Consider the following 17323-nt stretch of genomic DNA (forward strand, 5'->3'; position numbering starts at 1 on the left):
TTTAACGAATGATAAGATTAACGAATAATAAGTTTAACGAATAATAAGATTAACGAATAATATGTTTTACGAATAATAAGTTTAACGAATAATGAGTTTAATGAACGCTATTAACAATGTTCTTGGGTTCAAACGAATCCACGGTCAACGGGATAACTCTTTACTATGCGTAGAATAATTTTAGGCACAAAAATACGATTGACGAGACGCTCGGTAAAACTGCTCGATGCGTCACTCTCCAAGGCGATCGCACGAATAATAATCTGATGGAAATTTTCCTCGCTGTACGATTGCATTTGTTTGTTATATGCTCGTTGGAAGCATCGAGAAGGTTCCAACCGCCGTTGCTAGACAGTTTCTGCCTAAAGTTTGATACATACTCGTTGAAAGCATCGAGAAAGTTTCAAACGCCGTTGCTAGGCAGTTTCTGTCTGGAGTTTGATTATTAATATAACGTGTGTCCCATTATATCGGCACCTCCGAGGTACAATCCCATGTGGCCAGGCCCGTTCTTGAGGCCGTATGCCGCCACAACCACATTTCTAGGGAGAACCATACAACCACTACACACCTCCGTCAGGCAAAACGTTCATCCCGTGACCGTGGCTACGTTCGGCGACCAGTTATCAACCTCGAGCCGAATTTCGCTATCACAAATCTCGAACAATTACAATCAGATCGAACGACAACAATTGCTTAATTACAGCTATGATAAAATCTAGGCTAAAGCATTAGAGAACTTTCCCAAAATTGCAAAGGGAAGGCTGCTCCGGTTTTCCTTCCATCTCCGACATATATATATATATACTCCCCATTTATATCGCTTTATTTATATCATATCATCTACGGAATGTAAATAAAGCTCTGTATTTTAAGTCGTTTCTTAACCGCTATCATCTTTCTAACCTAACTCGCGCTATGTCTCGCATCAGCGAGCAAGGACAATGATCTCTGTTCGAATTTGAAATGAAAAGCAAGAAAATCACACGAATCGCGTCAATCGCGACTTTAGAAATTTTAGTTGATCAATTTTATTTGTATGCCGCCTATCTACGCGCATCGATCGAATATTCTCACATCACCTCATCGATCTATCCAGTGATTTTTATCTTTATCTAATTGCTCTCACGGAGGATACCTGGATCGCGAGACGAGAGCGTGTAATGCGAACTCGGAAGAACGTGGATCGTGGGCGAACTTTCGTTTCACGAGCGAATCGCTTTACGTAACCAGGTTCCGTGCCAAAAGTTTCGTTGTAGAATACGAATTCTCCCGTTGCTTTCTGCATCGCGTTTCCGCTTCCTAGTTTCCTGGCGCGCGTTGAATTAGGCAGAATCTTCGTCATTTTTATGCGAATCTCGCTCGTCGTTGCGCTGAACGAGCACCTTGCAATTAACCTCTTGTTGCCTTACCATTTGCTTTAAAACGCACGCACTCGTTCGGGCTACCTACGACTCTATGTACTCGAGCCCATCCAGAGATAAACGGTCTGTGTAATTCAATTTGACGATCGTACTCCGAACACTCTGTATGATACCCGTTTAAAATTCCCATTCGAAATAACGTTCATAGTCCACCTTCTTTCTTTCACCCTACTACTGTGCCTATGTATCGTTAGCTCAACTAGGATAATCGTTTCCGGAAAAAGGGCTCATAAACCGAAGAGACAAATCGAGTAAATCGGATCGCAAGTTTTCGTGGTTGCCACAATTGCACGCAACGAGGACCAACCGAGCACGAGTATACAAAAATCTCAATTGTTGGAATACCGAGACGAAACATTTAGGGCAACATTTTGATACATATAGCAGCTGGTTAAAAATGATTTACCGAAAAAAGATCGATCGAGTTAGTGGTTTTTAACCACTGTTTCCTGGAGTATTACTATTCCGCGAAATTAAACGTTCCATTTTTGCGAAAGAATTATTTTAGCTACATCTTTTACCGATATAACGTTTTCTTTGTCATTTGTGTTTTCTTTTTTTACCGTTATATAATCTGCCAACTATAAATTTTAAGAGAAACTACGTTTACGTACATTTTCGTTGTCTGTTTCACGACATTACGATTAGCGATTATCGGTGCTCTGCCAATTTTCCTTATAATCTCGAAAGTGTTCCGTAACTTCGAAAAGGTTGAGAACAACTGATCGATGAGAGAGGCTTCGCGTGCGCGCCAGTTTCTTTCCTACGAGGAGACTGCGATACGATGAAACCAACTATGACAGAAATTAATCGCGATCTTCATTCGAGCCTCTATCGAATCCTGACGTCTCCCCGCGAATGTTGCACCGTGTTTATCCCTGCGAAACTCAATGGCAACGCGTCAACCATACTCAAATACTCAATTTTTCTTTTGTTCATACTTAATATCAGCTTTACAAATTTCTACTAAAAGCGTACCTAATAACATTCAATTTTCTACCTCGATCGGCACGATGCGTCGAACATTCAACTAGTATACGCATCCATTGCGAATAAGGAAAGGATTCCATGCTATGGAAAATTCAGTCGATGCGACTTTGCGTTTGCGTTCCGGAGTTTCTTACTTTCACCGAGCCATCTTAAATTTGCGTGTGCAAACACTGATATATCCTCGATCTAAACGAATCTCGTTTGGATCTGGTAATAATACCAGACTCGTAGCGCAACAATACGATTCAAACTACGTTAGATTTCCCTATCTCAATGATCGTGAAATCGTTTCTTCTTGCTTTATTCGCGGACGGTTTGCGTCTGTTTTACGATTTTGTATCGCGTATATCTCGATTCACCGAGGTTTCACTGCAAGTAGACCGTTCCGAAGGAAGTTGAAGATGGAAAGCAACGATAGACACCGTTAGGGCGTACCGAAGTACATCGTAATAGACGAATTAGTTTTCTTAAAATGTGATATATACCTATGTGTTTCAGTATAGACTATGACAATTGTCTTTATATGTACGTGTTATTTTACATACACAGCCATGGCGTCAAACACGCTCGTACATAGTTCCGTTTATTCCTAGTACTTGATTTTAGACGACCGTTATTTGCTCATAGTCATCTAACGAAACGATATAACTTGTTAAACAATCATTTCGGAATTCGATAAATATTATTATTTTATCTTATCTTATAACTATTATTTTATCAATGGCAAATAAATCAATATCGACACGTTCACGATCAAGAGATACGTCGCTTTTGCATTTCGTTTTAAACTATTAAACTTATTGTAATTACGGAGAGTTGGTAGCTGCGACCTAATATCTAGTTACTTTAAAGCTGCTGACATCTTCGAATTGTCATATTTTAATCTTGTTCCCATTTCAGCGAGCGAAAGGAATTTGTAATATTCTAAGAAGACATTTAGCATAAAATCCAATCTGGGAAACATATATACTGATAAGACTGTCAAGAATGATAAGACGGTCAAAAATGGCCGAAGGAACGTAATGGGATTAAAACTCGTAATTGGACAAAGGAACGAGAGCGAGGTATCTTGTCGATTGGCTCTAACGCAGCCGTGGAATATATCGGAAAGAAACATCGTCGATAGTTTAAAAAACGCCTCGACCATTTAAAATCCTTTAGCCTTGACATTTGATCATAGAGATGGAAAAACGAATACAGGGCAAAACTGGCGAATTTTACAAATTCTTAGGCACATCGTGCGAAGAAAGGTGAGGACAGTGAAAGTCGTGCCGTGATCGGTCGTGTTACGTTTGCAACGGGGCGTGAGTTCATTCGTATTTTCGATTCACGTCGGTACAAGGTACGGGGATATTTTACAGGGGATATAACTATAATAAAAGAAAGCAGTTATGACAGGAGCGAAGCCGCTTAAAGCTAGACACGACGAACACTTTCTTAGACTCCCACTTTCTTAAGCGGCATCAGACGATGGCGTAATTGGGACGATGGTGGCCCCGTCGGGTACAAATGTCCGCTGAGCTACCAAAGATAGCATCGAATATTCACCTTGAAGAATTTAGATTGTTTAAGAATTGCCTAATTTTTCGTTTCGTCGGGAAGCTCTTTCAAAATCTCGTTCGCCGTTTTTGGTCATTCGCAAATTAACTTTAACGCAGTAATGTGAGAAGCGAAGTAATATGTATAATTGCTTTGGATGAATATTTATCAGATGGAAATAAATGGCGGATAGCATTTATGACTCGAACTTTGCTATTACACCATTCTTTTTGCGAGTCGAAGAAGAATTAATTAATTCCAAATGCTTTAATAAATTACTCGATGTTATCATCGAGAGAAGCCCAAAGAAAATATCACGATTTCTCCTATTTCCTTTTCGTCGATTACGATTCGCTACTATTGTAAACCCCGCTCTCGCCTGTTCCTTGCGAACACGAGTAAACTTGAAATACGCTAGATTAAAAATGAAGGAAACGAAAAGTGGAATTGCGCGTGCGTAATGCAGTAATTGATAATTGATCGCTTACGCGTAATACTCGCGTACCATTAGAAAGTAACGCGTGTTTTTACAGAGCCTGCGTAACACGGTGCAACGTCCACGTTATCGAGGCGATATCAACTATAACCGGAAACGAATTAGTTCGATGCAAGTTCTATCGCACCTGCCGACGACACACTGCCAATTTCACGCGCGAATTAAATGGAAACCTCGAATAAAAGCGATTTTTAAGTTACGCTGTTCCATAACTTTCAAACGGTTAACGTCTTTCTTGTGCTCAACGTTACATCTTCCTCTGACGAAACCCTGCGTCTACTAAAAATGATCGGCAGAGATTGCAGATTCATGCTTTACTGTTAATCAAACTCTGGCTAAAATGTGCTATAGACCCTTGCTCGAGGTTTCCATACAATTCGTCGATATTCGAAAATACCTGACCCAATACTTATGTTATAATCGAGAGAATCGATAAAAAATGCGGTACAATTTTTTTTTCAAAAACCAGATAAGTACGATAAACGACACGATCAGGGTTATTAAACATAGCGAAATTTTTCAATCAACAAATTACACTCGTTTTTTTCCTTCCAATAACTGCGTAATCAAAATGTAACGAACCACAAAACATTTAAAATACGCCAGTCTGATCAATTTTTTTAACAAACAGTCCCAAGTCCATCTGTTCTCGTTTCTTTTCCTAAAGTGCGCAAAATCAACTCACAACACACATAACATACACGTGTCACACTTTAACGAAAAACAAATATTTAAGAAATATTTAGTAGCCAACAATGGCAACAAGTTTATTGGAAAATTCAAACTCGTCGAATGGAAAACAGTGGGTCGATCGAATCCAGCGAGACTGGCGCACGTTTCGAAAAATAATTCAAGTACTGAGTCTTACGCGAGCGAGGCTAGACCAATCACGAAATAATCTTGAATACGATTGGCCATAGGGCGGTGAAAGTTAGGTGAAGGGAAGTTGGAAAAGCATGTACAGAGATACCTATTGGAACAAGGATTGATTTATAAACTCCAAGTAAGGTACATGTAATAATGGTCAAGGTTGTGAATTTTAGGACGCCGACAACGATACAGTGTCGATTTTCATGTTACAGGGGATGTTCACCGAACCATCTCTTTCGATCGCTATTTTAGACGCTTTATATTGGAGCAGTTATTTTAAAACGACGAGTGCAAAAGAAATATGTTTTACATATACACTGACGCTCGTAAGCGTGCGTGAATTTTGGTCACTTTGTATTAAACATATACGAATTAATGGGAAACCAGCGATAAACAACGTTACCTACTATTTTCTTACGTGACCAGCAAATATACGTTACATGAAATATAAATTGTTTGTTTCAAATCTTATCGATAATACGATAAAATTAAGTACACGGTTCGTCAAGATGTTAATCGGTGTTGAATGTTATTGTCACAATCGATCACGATAGTTTCTATCAATTTGGACGAATCTTTTTTAACGTTCCTGCCACTTGACAACTAAATGAGCCGAAAATAATGGACTTCGTAAATAATAACTTTTGTAAGACTAGGTTTTATCGTGTTATAACACTGTGTGACAGCTGTGACAAAGGATAAAAAGATTCCGAGTCTATTTGTAACTTTGCGAGTAAATTATATTTTGAAGTAAATAAGCGTCGACAAACTCGTAAACGATAATACACTTGATAATTTCAGTCTCGTACGAGCAACATGGAAATAAATTTTTCTTGTTTTACGTGTGGCGTTTTACCTGCTGCTTTACTGATAAGATTGGAGGTGCGCAATCGTTATTATTCTAGCGCTAATTTGCCTAACGTTTTAGCGAATAGCTTCGAATTACGAACTGTCTCGATAAGAAGCACTTTGCGTAACCTGTCCGAACGCGGTGCCCGATGTACCTGAAAAATTGTCGTGTCTCGCGATTTCGAAAAACGAATCGAATATCGACCGAGCTTGATACGTAATCACGCGTGTGCGTTATTACACGCGTGCCAAGAAGTTACCGCACGAATGTAATAGAACCGGATGTAATCGACGCTAGGAAACAGGATCGAGTCGAGGGACGATGTAAACGTCGATCAGCCGGCCGTTATGTACTTTGCTATATTTCCAGACCGTTGACCCGATCCCGCACTCGACAACAGATTATCAACGCGCGATTTAACTTTTTCGGTTAATTACATTCCACCGGGCGATCATCGAGTCTCAGAAAAACGGACGGTCCTTCGTTTCAGCAGGAGCTTTACATCGGATTCTCAGATATCGGATGAATTTTAGACGCATTTTCAGATGATCTATCGGCGTACTGGTTCCGAGAAGAAAACTCGTACCATAATTGAAACGATTTCTTAATTACATTTGACTGCAAGCGTACAAACAACGTGTCCTAGAAATGGCTGTGTCGTCGTTCTTACGCGATTTTTCAGTAAGAATTTACGTTTAGGTGAAGGGAAAGAACACCGGGGAAACAGACGAATTAAGCTTTCGGGAACTCTTCTTCTTTTCTGTTGAAAATTGTTTTGCACGTTTGAAATATCAGAACGCATAATGGCCACGTATTAAACGAGTCAGAAAAATGTTTACTTCTTGCAGTCCAGTCTTTGTAATTCGCACGAGTGCCTGTCGTTACAGCGACGGTATCCGTTGAAGATAAATCGGTTGACACGAGGAAACGTGTTCGAACGACGAACTGGGTTGTTCGACAGAACTTTCTTTCTCTTACTCGAAATTCGTAGGCAGCTCGTCATCGGTAGTATTGCAAACTCTAGTCGTGATGGAAGTCACGTAGCGATGTCAGATGTTTCACAACACGACACACATTAATCTTCTCGCAAATATACGATCCCAATGTGTTACTTCCCCGCGATAATTGTGTAAAAAAAATAGTTGACCACTACCACGGTAACTGTATAAATCTTATTTGATTATGCGGCGTAATGCAAATGTAATAAAAACAGCCTTAAGGTGGAAACCAAAAAGGTTATATAAATGTTTGAATAAACACGTATTAAGTTTAAGAGTAGATGCTTTCTCGAAAAAATGTAAGCAATTTCCATAGATAGAGCGCGTGTCGCAAGAAGAGATACTCTGTCGAAACTTTGATCGAGAGATCGTACTAAAATCAAAACGTAGAAGACATGGGTCGAAAGAAAGGCGCGTGTCCGAAAGGAAGCGGCAGGAACTCTTACGGATGTAACGTAAAGCGTGTGTACGGAAGGTAATGGCAACCTAGTGTAAGCACCAGCTGTTACCACATTGTTAGGGGGGAGGGGAGGATAGGTGCGCGTAGGTAACCACAGGAAGAGAATACTTTCACTGCCAAACGTACGGTTGGGAGCCTTCGAGAAGGACGAGAAAACCCAGGCATCGGTTAGTCAGACGGATAAGGACGGTGAGAGTAAAACGATCAGAGAGCGTAGTATCGGCACAGTGCTCTATCGTTTTTCCGAGATACTTACCCGTCATTCTACTATCGTTTCGAAACTGGTGAACCACTTGCATCGATCGATCCTGCCGAAAATCGCGCGTCCTCGCGATCGTTCCTGCGTTCATCGTCTAATTCCACCGAGAAGAAAGTAGTTTCATTCCATTTGGTTGGCGATTCGGAATTACGGATCCGCGATACCGATCGATACCATCCATGTAGACGATCCGAATAAAGAGGAAGTCGATTCGAAGGATTTAATGGAAAATCGACAGACTTCATGGGGAGAGAAGCTTCGTAAACATCTTAACGAAGGTAAGCGGTTCGCAAAAGTGTTCGGTTTCTGTTCGGAGATATATTGGCACATGCTCCTCCGACATCACGGGAGAATTCTCCCGGAGAAAGTTCTAAGGACTGCCCGTTAGATAATCCAGGGTCGTCGAAGGAACTTTACAAAGTATAGGAAATATAGAAACCTCTTACGTAGATATATATTATACGAAACATTTTGAAATTTCATTAGCACTGTAACGAGACACGACCGCCGCATCGTTATATTGCAGGCATGTGCAAAGTATTTGAACAGTCAATTATTTACCATAGTGATAAAGCACGATATTTGGTGAAAGCATTTTTAACGCTAATTATACGTTTAAGACTATCATTTATGCTGTATACTAATTTTTCGCTAACAATAAGCGTGTATTTGCGATAAATCTCTTGCAACTTCTATATACATTTTTTAAACACGATAGTCGCGTCTTGTTACAGCGCTAACCAGATTTTGGAGATATATGTGTAAGAATATTTCGTAGGATGCACATGATATACGTAGCCAGAAAAATTTTTTGTGGTAAGCGTTCGAATACTTTTGTGAATCACTGCAAGACGAATCTACAGATGTCGAAACGATATAAGGTGAGACATACAGTGAGAAAGATTGATACGGAAATTATCAGAATCGGGTGCGACATTTCAGATATTTCGCGAGAAAGCCAAGTAACGTTGATACAGAGTGTTAGACAGAATTATAACAAACTTGTGTAACTATAGGTTACGCATAGTAAATTTCTCTCTGTTCTGTCCAACTCGAGTAACATATATTCATTCGTAAGAAAATATACAGAGTTTCGAATCTTTAATATTTCTGTCGTTTCCAGCAACCCGATCGTCACTGGCCACGAAAGACGTAATAGCCGATTTTACGAGTTTCCACAAACACAAAAGATATTATCGAATTGTCTAGCAGACGATTTCCCCATCAACTAGACATAAGCGAAATCAGGTTTCTTCCGAGTGTTCGTTTGCAATAGAGTTTGCGATTCTTGTTTGTAAAACGAACGTTCGGTAAACAATTTTTCATTTCCGTGGGACAAGTGAAAGATGTATAGAATATGGAGAAATAATACAATGTTAATCTTGTCATTTTGAATGTATTGAAAAACAGTCGCGCGAACATCTGCAGATTATAATAAAATCGAAGAGTGCGATTCATTTAAAAATCGACTGCATGCGATAATAGTCTCATTAAATATCGTGCACGCCGAGAATCGGAGTAATATTCATAGCAGGCAGCACAGATCAAGGCTGTGGAACGGTGACATAGATCTTTACGCTTAGATTACGTACAGATTTTTACGTTATTCGCTACTGGCGTTGCCATGTGGTGGTATCTAATTGCGTTTCATGAGCGAATCTTTCATATGCGAGTCCTTTTCTATTGCAAAACACGATCCGTAACGTTTATCCAAAGTCGTTACTATTTCATTCTGTTTTCCATTATTTTAATTTAATTCAATAACAAATAACTCGAACAAAATTATCGAAAATATCGATATAATACGATATAAGAGTATGTGATTCGAGTAAAGTAGATAATCGATTTAGTAGATCATTTAGTAGATAATAAAAGATAAAGTAAAAACGAAATACAGAATAAGAGAAATTTAAGATTACGAGAACTAAAATATCAATTATAAAAGATTCGATACTAAAACGAGCGAAAAGGGAATAAAATAATAAAACAGGTTACAACTCATTTCGTCATTCGTGAGTTTCTAAACAAACGATGAGAGTGTTACATCTGTCTTTTCGCTGTAAACATCTAACATAAGACCGGTTTTACGATATTACGCAGTCTTATGCTATGCGATAAAATTCATACAAAACCCAAATTAGATCCGACCAGATTTCCAGAGATCAATGCTAATGCGTTTAGAAAAAGAAGAAAAGACAAAAAAAAATAGACTACAACGCACCGCTATAAATCATTTTATTCAAATATTTTGCCAAAAAATACAAAAGTATAAAATATAGAATAAATTAATATAAAAAATAATAAACATAACATATATAAATATATAAATTAACGAAGAAGATAGAAAATAGAATATAATTTCCTGGCGCACCTTTTTAAATATCTCAGCTTACGTAACTCTTTCGTGCTCACCACGAAGACACGCATCTCGAATTCTTGTTTTAAATACATCTCATAGATCTAACACTCCTGCTTAAGATATCAAGAAATTCCAAGAAAGGAAAAAATAGAAGAAATAAAAAAAAAAATAGAAAAAAAGAAAGAAATTCAAACAAACTGCATACATCGACGTTACTCATGCTCGATTATCTTATATACTTTCTTTCGCCGTTGAAAGTCATTTAAAGAAAGAAAGTCGCAAGTGGTTACGCAATAACTCTGTAAAATTTTCTCATTGAATCGAGAATGTTTCGTGATGCCTCTCTAATGAAAACAATTTTAATATCATCGTATTTATCATTATTATTACTATCGTTATCGCTATTACCGGGTATCTTCCTTTTTTGTTTTTTTTTTTAAAGAAACAGCGAAACATTACACTCGTCACGAACGAAATAATCCACGCAATGAGAGACGTGAACGCGTGTTCCAAGTTTCGACGGATCTCTCCTTTACGTCGCTCAAAGAAAAACTAATTTACGCTGAACTCACGTGGCTGGGTGCTTGGTGATCAAGCAGTCGGCGAAACTCTTACCTGAAACAAGAAAGCAGGATCGTGTACAGGATACGTATCGTCGTTGAAAATGTTAAACGAGTAGTCGATTTGTAGTCGTTAAACGTCAATTTCTAATCACGTTTGTCGGCAGAAATAACGTCTCTATTATAATGGTAACTGGTCGACTTTAACGTCCATGATATATAATAACGTATATTCGCTAATTTTCATAAACGTGTCGAGGAAAAAGTTTTAAAACTTCGTTAGCGCTATAGCGAAACACGACGAGTGCGTTGATCGCGGTGATAAACCTTGATTGATTCGACCAAATAAGCGAATATATTTTGTACGTGACAAAAGTAGTACGTCGTATAATATTTCTGTAATAGGTACTTGTTGCACGTACATATATACATATACATGTGTGTGTGTGTGTGTGTGTGTCTGTCTTATTTTATTTTCCTACTACCAGCAGCATTGTACATTACAATTCCTCTTTTTGTACGCAAATGAGATTTCAACTACAACGCGTTCAAGAAAAAAAGTTACAACATTTGACATTATTCACGACATTATTTATGATCGTCTTGAGATAAAAAATGAATGTAATTATTCCCAAGAATCGCGCGCAACGAACAAATATTCCATTACGTAGCGCGAAGAGAGTTACACGTTCGATCTAAATGCGATAATGTAAGAGAATAGAGAACGCGTCTTTCAGAGAGAAAAGTTGCCAATTTCCGCGTTATTTTCTTGCGCGATGCAGAAATTGCGAGGCGATAGAGACTATGATTTTTCCTAGCTTGCGTTCTCACCGTTCGTTCGTTCGTTCATCGATTGGAAACAACGTTGTTTCAGTTCGGTTTGCGAGGATCTCTATCCCCGAGACCCATTTCGATGAGCAACAACTCGATAAAATTGCTTTTTTCTCTTTCTTTTTCCATTCTTTTCCCCTTTGATAGAATCGTACGAATATCGCGTTTTCCGCGTTATAACGAACGCAGGTGGTTTTAAAACTTTCTCGTATCTTTTTTTACCGATGCAAAACACGGGTTCTTTCGTGACTCGGCGGACACGAACGATGGAAATAACATTTTAAGCATAATAGATGCGTTTTCTCCCGAAGCAAATGTAAGATCGACGTATGATACAGCCAGGTTTTTTCTGCGGATATTTCTGCGTTTGAATAATTTACGCTTGATCAATTTCTCTGTAGCAATTTTGTCTACAGCAGCGACTATAGGGAAAATATGGTAGTTAAGATATTAATTGGGCATAATATAATTTATCCAGCTACTCGTTCGTCGAGTAATTCTACGAGTAATTTTATCCATTTAAAAATAAAATAATTTGTGTCACCCATATAGATTTATATTTCTATGGAAAATCATCTTCCACAAACTAACCGGTCGTACAACTTACAAGCAACCATTTATCTACTGCGAAAACCTACAAAGACTCATTCCAGAACCTATTAACCTAAATAAAGCGGTGATCGATCCTCCTACTTACTCTCTCCACTGCTGTTTGCTACATCAGCAATAGTCCAAGCTCGTTAATTGTTACAACAGCGCTCGTTCGATTACGCGTTTCTCGTTCTCTATATCCATTTCGAGAGCAACTTCTATCGTTCTACTCCCGCAACTTTCATCTATTATCGTCAGTCGAACGTTTTATCGCAGCTTCCAGCCGACGATCCACGATCGATAGGCTGCAGATTCGTACTTTCCGGAATATAATTGAAAGAGTAGAACTTGGATAGAAAATTGTTTCGTCTATCAAATGTTATGGAAAGTATTAAACCGTGGATATTTTATATTTTATATATTATATCTTTTCGCATTATGTGCATTCTGTGAAACTATGCACTCTCGAGTCTCCTATAAATGCATAGAAATTCGCAGTCTAACGATGAGAAATGCTACAAACCTACAAATAAAGTAAGAAATTTCGTTACTCGTAAAATACGAAAGTGCACGTTCTAGATTTAAGACGCCAAACGAACGCGTGTATCGGCGGCTACAAGAAGAGAAAAGCAAGGTGCCGCGATATACGAATAACCCGAATCAGGAATACTCGAGTCAGATCAGGAAGATCGTAGCGTAAGCCGAGAGCGTGGATGGTAGTCGAGGCGTAAGAAACGCAAGCAGAGAGAGGACACGTAACATAACCGGCAGAAATCCGTGGACGAAAACGAACGTGACAGAGGTTTACGTGGATGGAACACTTTCACCTTCCCCTGTTACGAGATCACCATCTTACCCATTCTACCGGCAAACACACAACTTGATTAATTTGTAGGCCGGTTTACGCGAGAATTAATCGATAAACCGCGACGCATGCTGCCCGTCAAATCGCGTCGAGTTCCACGTGCTGCTAATTAGGGCCAGCTCTATTTCCTACAATTTTCTTCCTTCCTTCCGCATCGTCCAACAGGATTCGTAGTACGTCGTACTGAAACGCGATTTACCCGCACTGATTACCACGATCGTTTCCTTTCCCTTGCCCGATGAGAAAACTTTAAGCGTCCGGAATTTGAAAGACAGAAATTGAACGGGGGATCGTGTAATTTCTCGTTTACCGATTTGAAAATCGATGCTTTGTACGCGGGATCGATCGTGCTTAATCGATGTTTTGATTAATCGCGTAATCGTCGAATAGAAGTTGACGTACGAGCCCTAGCGTACAATTGCTAGAACATCTATCTACATACATACGTATATCGCTTGGTAAAACAATTAGAAAAATAGACGATAGACGAGTGGTCAGCAGGTTTGCTTGTTTTTGATTTGCAAGTTTTAACGGTAAGCGCGCAGTCCTCCGTGACTCGAAAGATTCTCCATTCGTTGAAAGTTTCGGATTATCGATCTCTACGAGCGTCTAATCCATTCTAATTTCTAACTGAAATGCTTGACAAAATTACTATAGCACAATGTTAACGACTCAATCTCGAGCAATCAAATAAAAATAGACTAGCAATTAGAGTCTCTCTGCAACTTGTATCTAAGATTCGGTTTCATGAAAGAATAATTGTCACTAGTGTCACCAGCCATAATAGTAGACTAACATTTATATCCCAACGATATTTATTTGCTAGACCGTAGATGTTTATACAAATTCATATTTTCATGAATGTAATTTCAAACTAGAATTGTTTAACCCGCTAAAAATTACGATACTTTCGATATTTTCCACATTATATATTCACAAAACACACGTATTATATAGAGTGGTTGGTAACTGGTGGTACAAGCGGAAAGAGGGTGATTCTAGGCGAAAAAAGAAGTCGAAAATATAGAATACAAATTTTTCGTTCGAGGCTTTGTTTTCGAGAAAATCGACTTTGAATTTTCGCTCGGTACGCGTGCACTTTATCGCGTCCCGTTATAACGGATCTCACTGTAGATCGTTGTCTCGATGGAAAAATTAAAAACAAAAAAAATTTTTATTCTATATTTTCGACTTCTTTTTTCGCGTAGAATCACCCCTTTTCCGCTTGTACCACCAGTTACCAACCACCCTGTCTACGATTCGAGCATTCTTTCGCAAAGAAATTTCCCACGAATGCATAAAAATTCACAGCTTATCTATCTCTTTTATCTGGTCTAACGCTCGTCGTTCGTTTGTTTACAGAGAAGCAATGAAGAACGTAAATCCCCGCGTATCATCCAAAGTACATCGTATCGAGAAAATCGGCACGCGGCCACCAGACATTCTTTCATGATGACATACGAAGCAGCGAAAACACTTCAAAATCGGAAATATCATTCGGTGAAATTTAAGAATCTATCTAGTGGAAAAGAATGGTATTCAGCGCGCTCGTGGTCACGTCAGCCTTGAAGGGTGCTTTGAGCCTGGTGGGCACGAGTTTGTGGCTAATCCCCCTATTAATAGCAGGTCTGTCCTACTATCGATACGATCAACTGGACCCGGAGAGTCGGCCTATCGACAAATATCCTCTCTACGCGGAATACGATTTCGTGATTGTGGGAGCTGGATCAGCCGGGGCTGTCGTAGCTAATCGGCTATCAGAAATATCAAAATGGAACGTTCTTCTACTAGAGGCTGGTCCGGATGAGAACGAAGTAACCGACGTACCTTCGTTGGCGGCGTATCTTCAATTGACGAAATTAGATTGGAAATATAAAACAGAACCGACGGGGAGAGCCTGTCTGGCTATGAAAGGTGGTCGCTGTAATTGGCCTCGTGGCAAAGTTCTAGGTGGTTCGAGCGTGCTCAATTACATGTTATACGTCAGAGGGAACAGACACGATTACGATTACTGGGAGTCGATGGGCAATCCTGGCTGGGGATACGACCAGGCGTTGTATTATTTTAAGAAATCCGAGGATAACAGGAATCCCTATTTGCAGAGGAGTCCGTATCACTCGACTGGTGGGTACTTGACGGTGCAAGAATCTCCGTGGAAGACTCCTTTGGTAGTGGCGTTCGTTCAAGCAGGAACGGAGATGGGCTACGAGAACAGGGATATAAACGGACAAGAGCAAACGGGATTTATGATAGCTCAAGGGACGATCCGCCGAGGTAGCAGATGCTCGACGGCGAAGGCGTTTCTGCGACCAATTCGACTGCGCAGGAACATTCACACCGCCATGAATTCTCACGTAACCAGAGTTCTGATCAACCCTGTCACCATGAAAGCAACAGGCGTCGAGTTTGTCAGGGATGGTCGCAGACAAATGGTCCGAGCGAGAAAGGAAGTGATTCTTTCAGCCGGAGCGATAAATAGCGCTCAGATTCTCATGTTATCCGGTGTAGGACCGAAGGAACACCTGCGTCACGTTGGAATACCGGTGATCAAGGACCTTCGAGTGGGCGACAATCTACAGGATCACGTTGGCATGGGTGGTTTGACGTTCCTGATAGACAAACCCGTGGCTATTGTTCAGGATCGGCTGCAAGCGGCTCCGGTAACGATGCATTACGTGGCGAATGGAAGGGGTCCGATGACCACTCTAGGCGGCGTCGAGGGCTACGCCTTCGTCAACACGAAATACGCCAATCGGTCCATCGATTATCCGGACATTCAATTACACATGGCGCCGGCGTCCATAAATTCAGACGGCGGCGTGCAAGTTAGGAAGATTCTCGGAATAACCGATCAAGTGTACGATACCGTGTACAGACCTATAACGAATAAGGACGCATGGACCATCATGCCTCTTCTGCTCAGGCCTAGATCGAGAGGCACGGTCAGGCTACGTAGTTCCAATCCGTTTCATAGCCCGCTCATCGACGCTAATTATTTCTCCGATCCGATGGACATCGCCACTTTGGTCGAAGGTGCGAAAATCGCGATCAGAGTTAGCGAGGCGAAGGTTTTTAAGCAGTTTGGATCGAGAGTTCACAGGATCAAACTGCCTGGGTGCAAACACCTGAAATTTGCTTCGGACGCGTACTGGGAGTGTCACATTCGACATATTTCGATGACCATTTATCATCCGGTCGGAACAACGAAGATGGGCCCTTCCACCGATCCCACCGCCGTCGTCGATTTTAGGCTGAAGGTACACGGAATCGAAGGGTTGAGGGTGATCGACGCGTCGATCATGCCTACCATTTGTAGCGGAAACACGAACGCGCCGGTAATTATGATCGGAGAGAAGGGAGCCGATCTCGTAAAGAACGATTGGCTGACGGTAGAAACTGCGAGAAGAAGCTAGCGATTTCATATTAGCGGATCGAGTAAAAGTTAGTAAAAAGTTGTTGATCTTTACTAGATAGATATATCTGTTGGTACTTTAGTTACGTTTTGTTGTTGGTAGATTTGTACTCTTTTGCGTGTTCGTGCGTGCGCGCGTGTGTATGTGTGTGTGTGTGTGTGTGTGTGTGTGTGTGTGTGTACTTGATTATATGTACATAAAAATGAAATTTTGTTAAATTAACCGTAGTATTATCGTTAAGTGAAAGGTTGTTACAAAACGATCCGATACAGCGAACGAATCAAATTGCATCGAAAATGAAATAACTTCATCGTATGGTTGGATTAACTGTAAAGTTTATAATTGTACAAAATTTAATTATAAACTATGAAACGATCATCGAAAAAAGCGAAATAGGGAACCTTCTTACATATAGAATCAGATTGTGCTCTACAAGCACAAATTACGAATTAATGTTAATATTTTATCATCGATCAAGAAGCTTATGACGTAAACGCATTGCACACAGGTGGGCAGATAGCTCGTATCCGCATCTCCGGATAATTATATGAATTTCACGTAATACTTGTCTCGTTACACGGTTGTTATCATCGGAGGTAAACTGAATTGCAGGGATCGAAATACGATCGTGCAACACGGACGAGGAGGAAAGATACGAAACTACAGATTAAAAAATTGTGTAACAGAATTTATTCATCGAATGTCAAGAAAAATTAGACCATGGTGATAATCTATGCAACTTTAAATAAAATAAATAATAACAGAAAATTTGACTAAATTGCACGAAGAAACACCAATCCTGTATCTCAAGAAAATAA

At 39.9% G+C, this 17323-nt stretch overlaps 2 protein-coding genes across 2 annotated transcripts in view; one reads left to right on the top strand and one right to left on the bottom strand.

Moving 5' to 3' along the window:
- Positions 1–17323, bottom strand: part of LOC117213925 (flotillin-2) — an 87664-nt gene that overhangs the window by 65181 nt on the left and 5160 nt on the right. The window lies entirely within an intron of this gene.
- LOC117213920 (glucose dehydrogenase [FAD, quinone]) lies at positions 7648–16611 on the top strand. Its single transcript, XM_033459642.1, has 2 exons — positions 7648–8164; positions 14455–16611. The coding sequence occupies exon 2, from the start codon at positions 14625–14627 to the stop codon at positions 16503–16505; it is 1881 nt and encodes a 626-aa protein (XP_033315533.1). The 5' UTR covers positions 7648–8164; positions 14455–14624; the 3' UTR covers positions 16506–16611.

The sequence above is a fragment of the Bombus bifarius genome, unplaced genomic scaffold, assembly GCF_011952205.1.
Source record: "Bombus bifarius isolate JDL3187 unplaced genomic scaffold, Bbif_JDL3187 scf7180000009145, whole genome shotgun sequence".
Classification (NCBI taxonomy): Eukaryota; Metazoa; Arthropoda; class Insecta; order Hymenoptera; family Apidae; genus Bombus; species Bombus bifarius.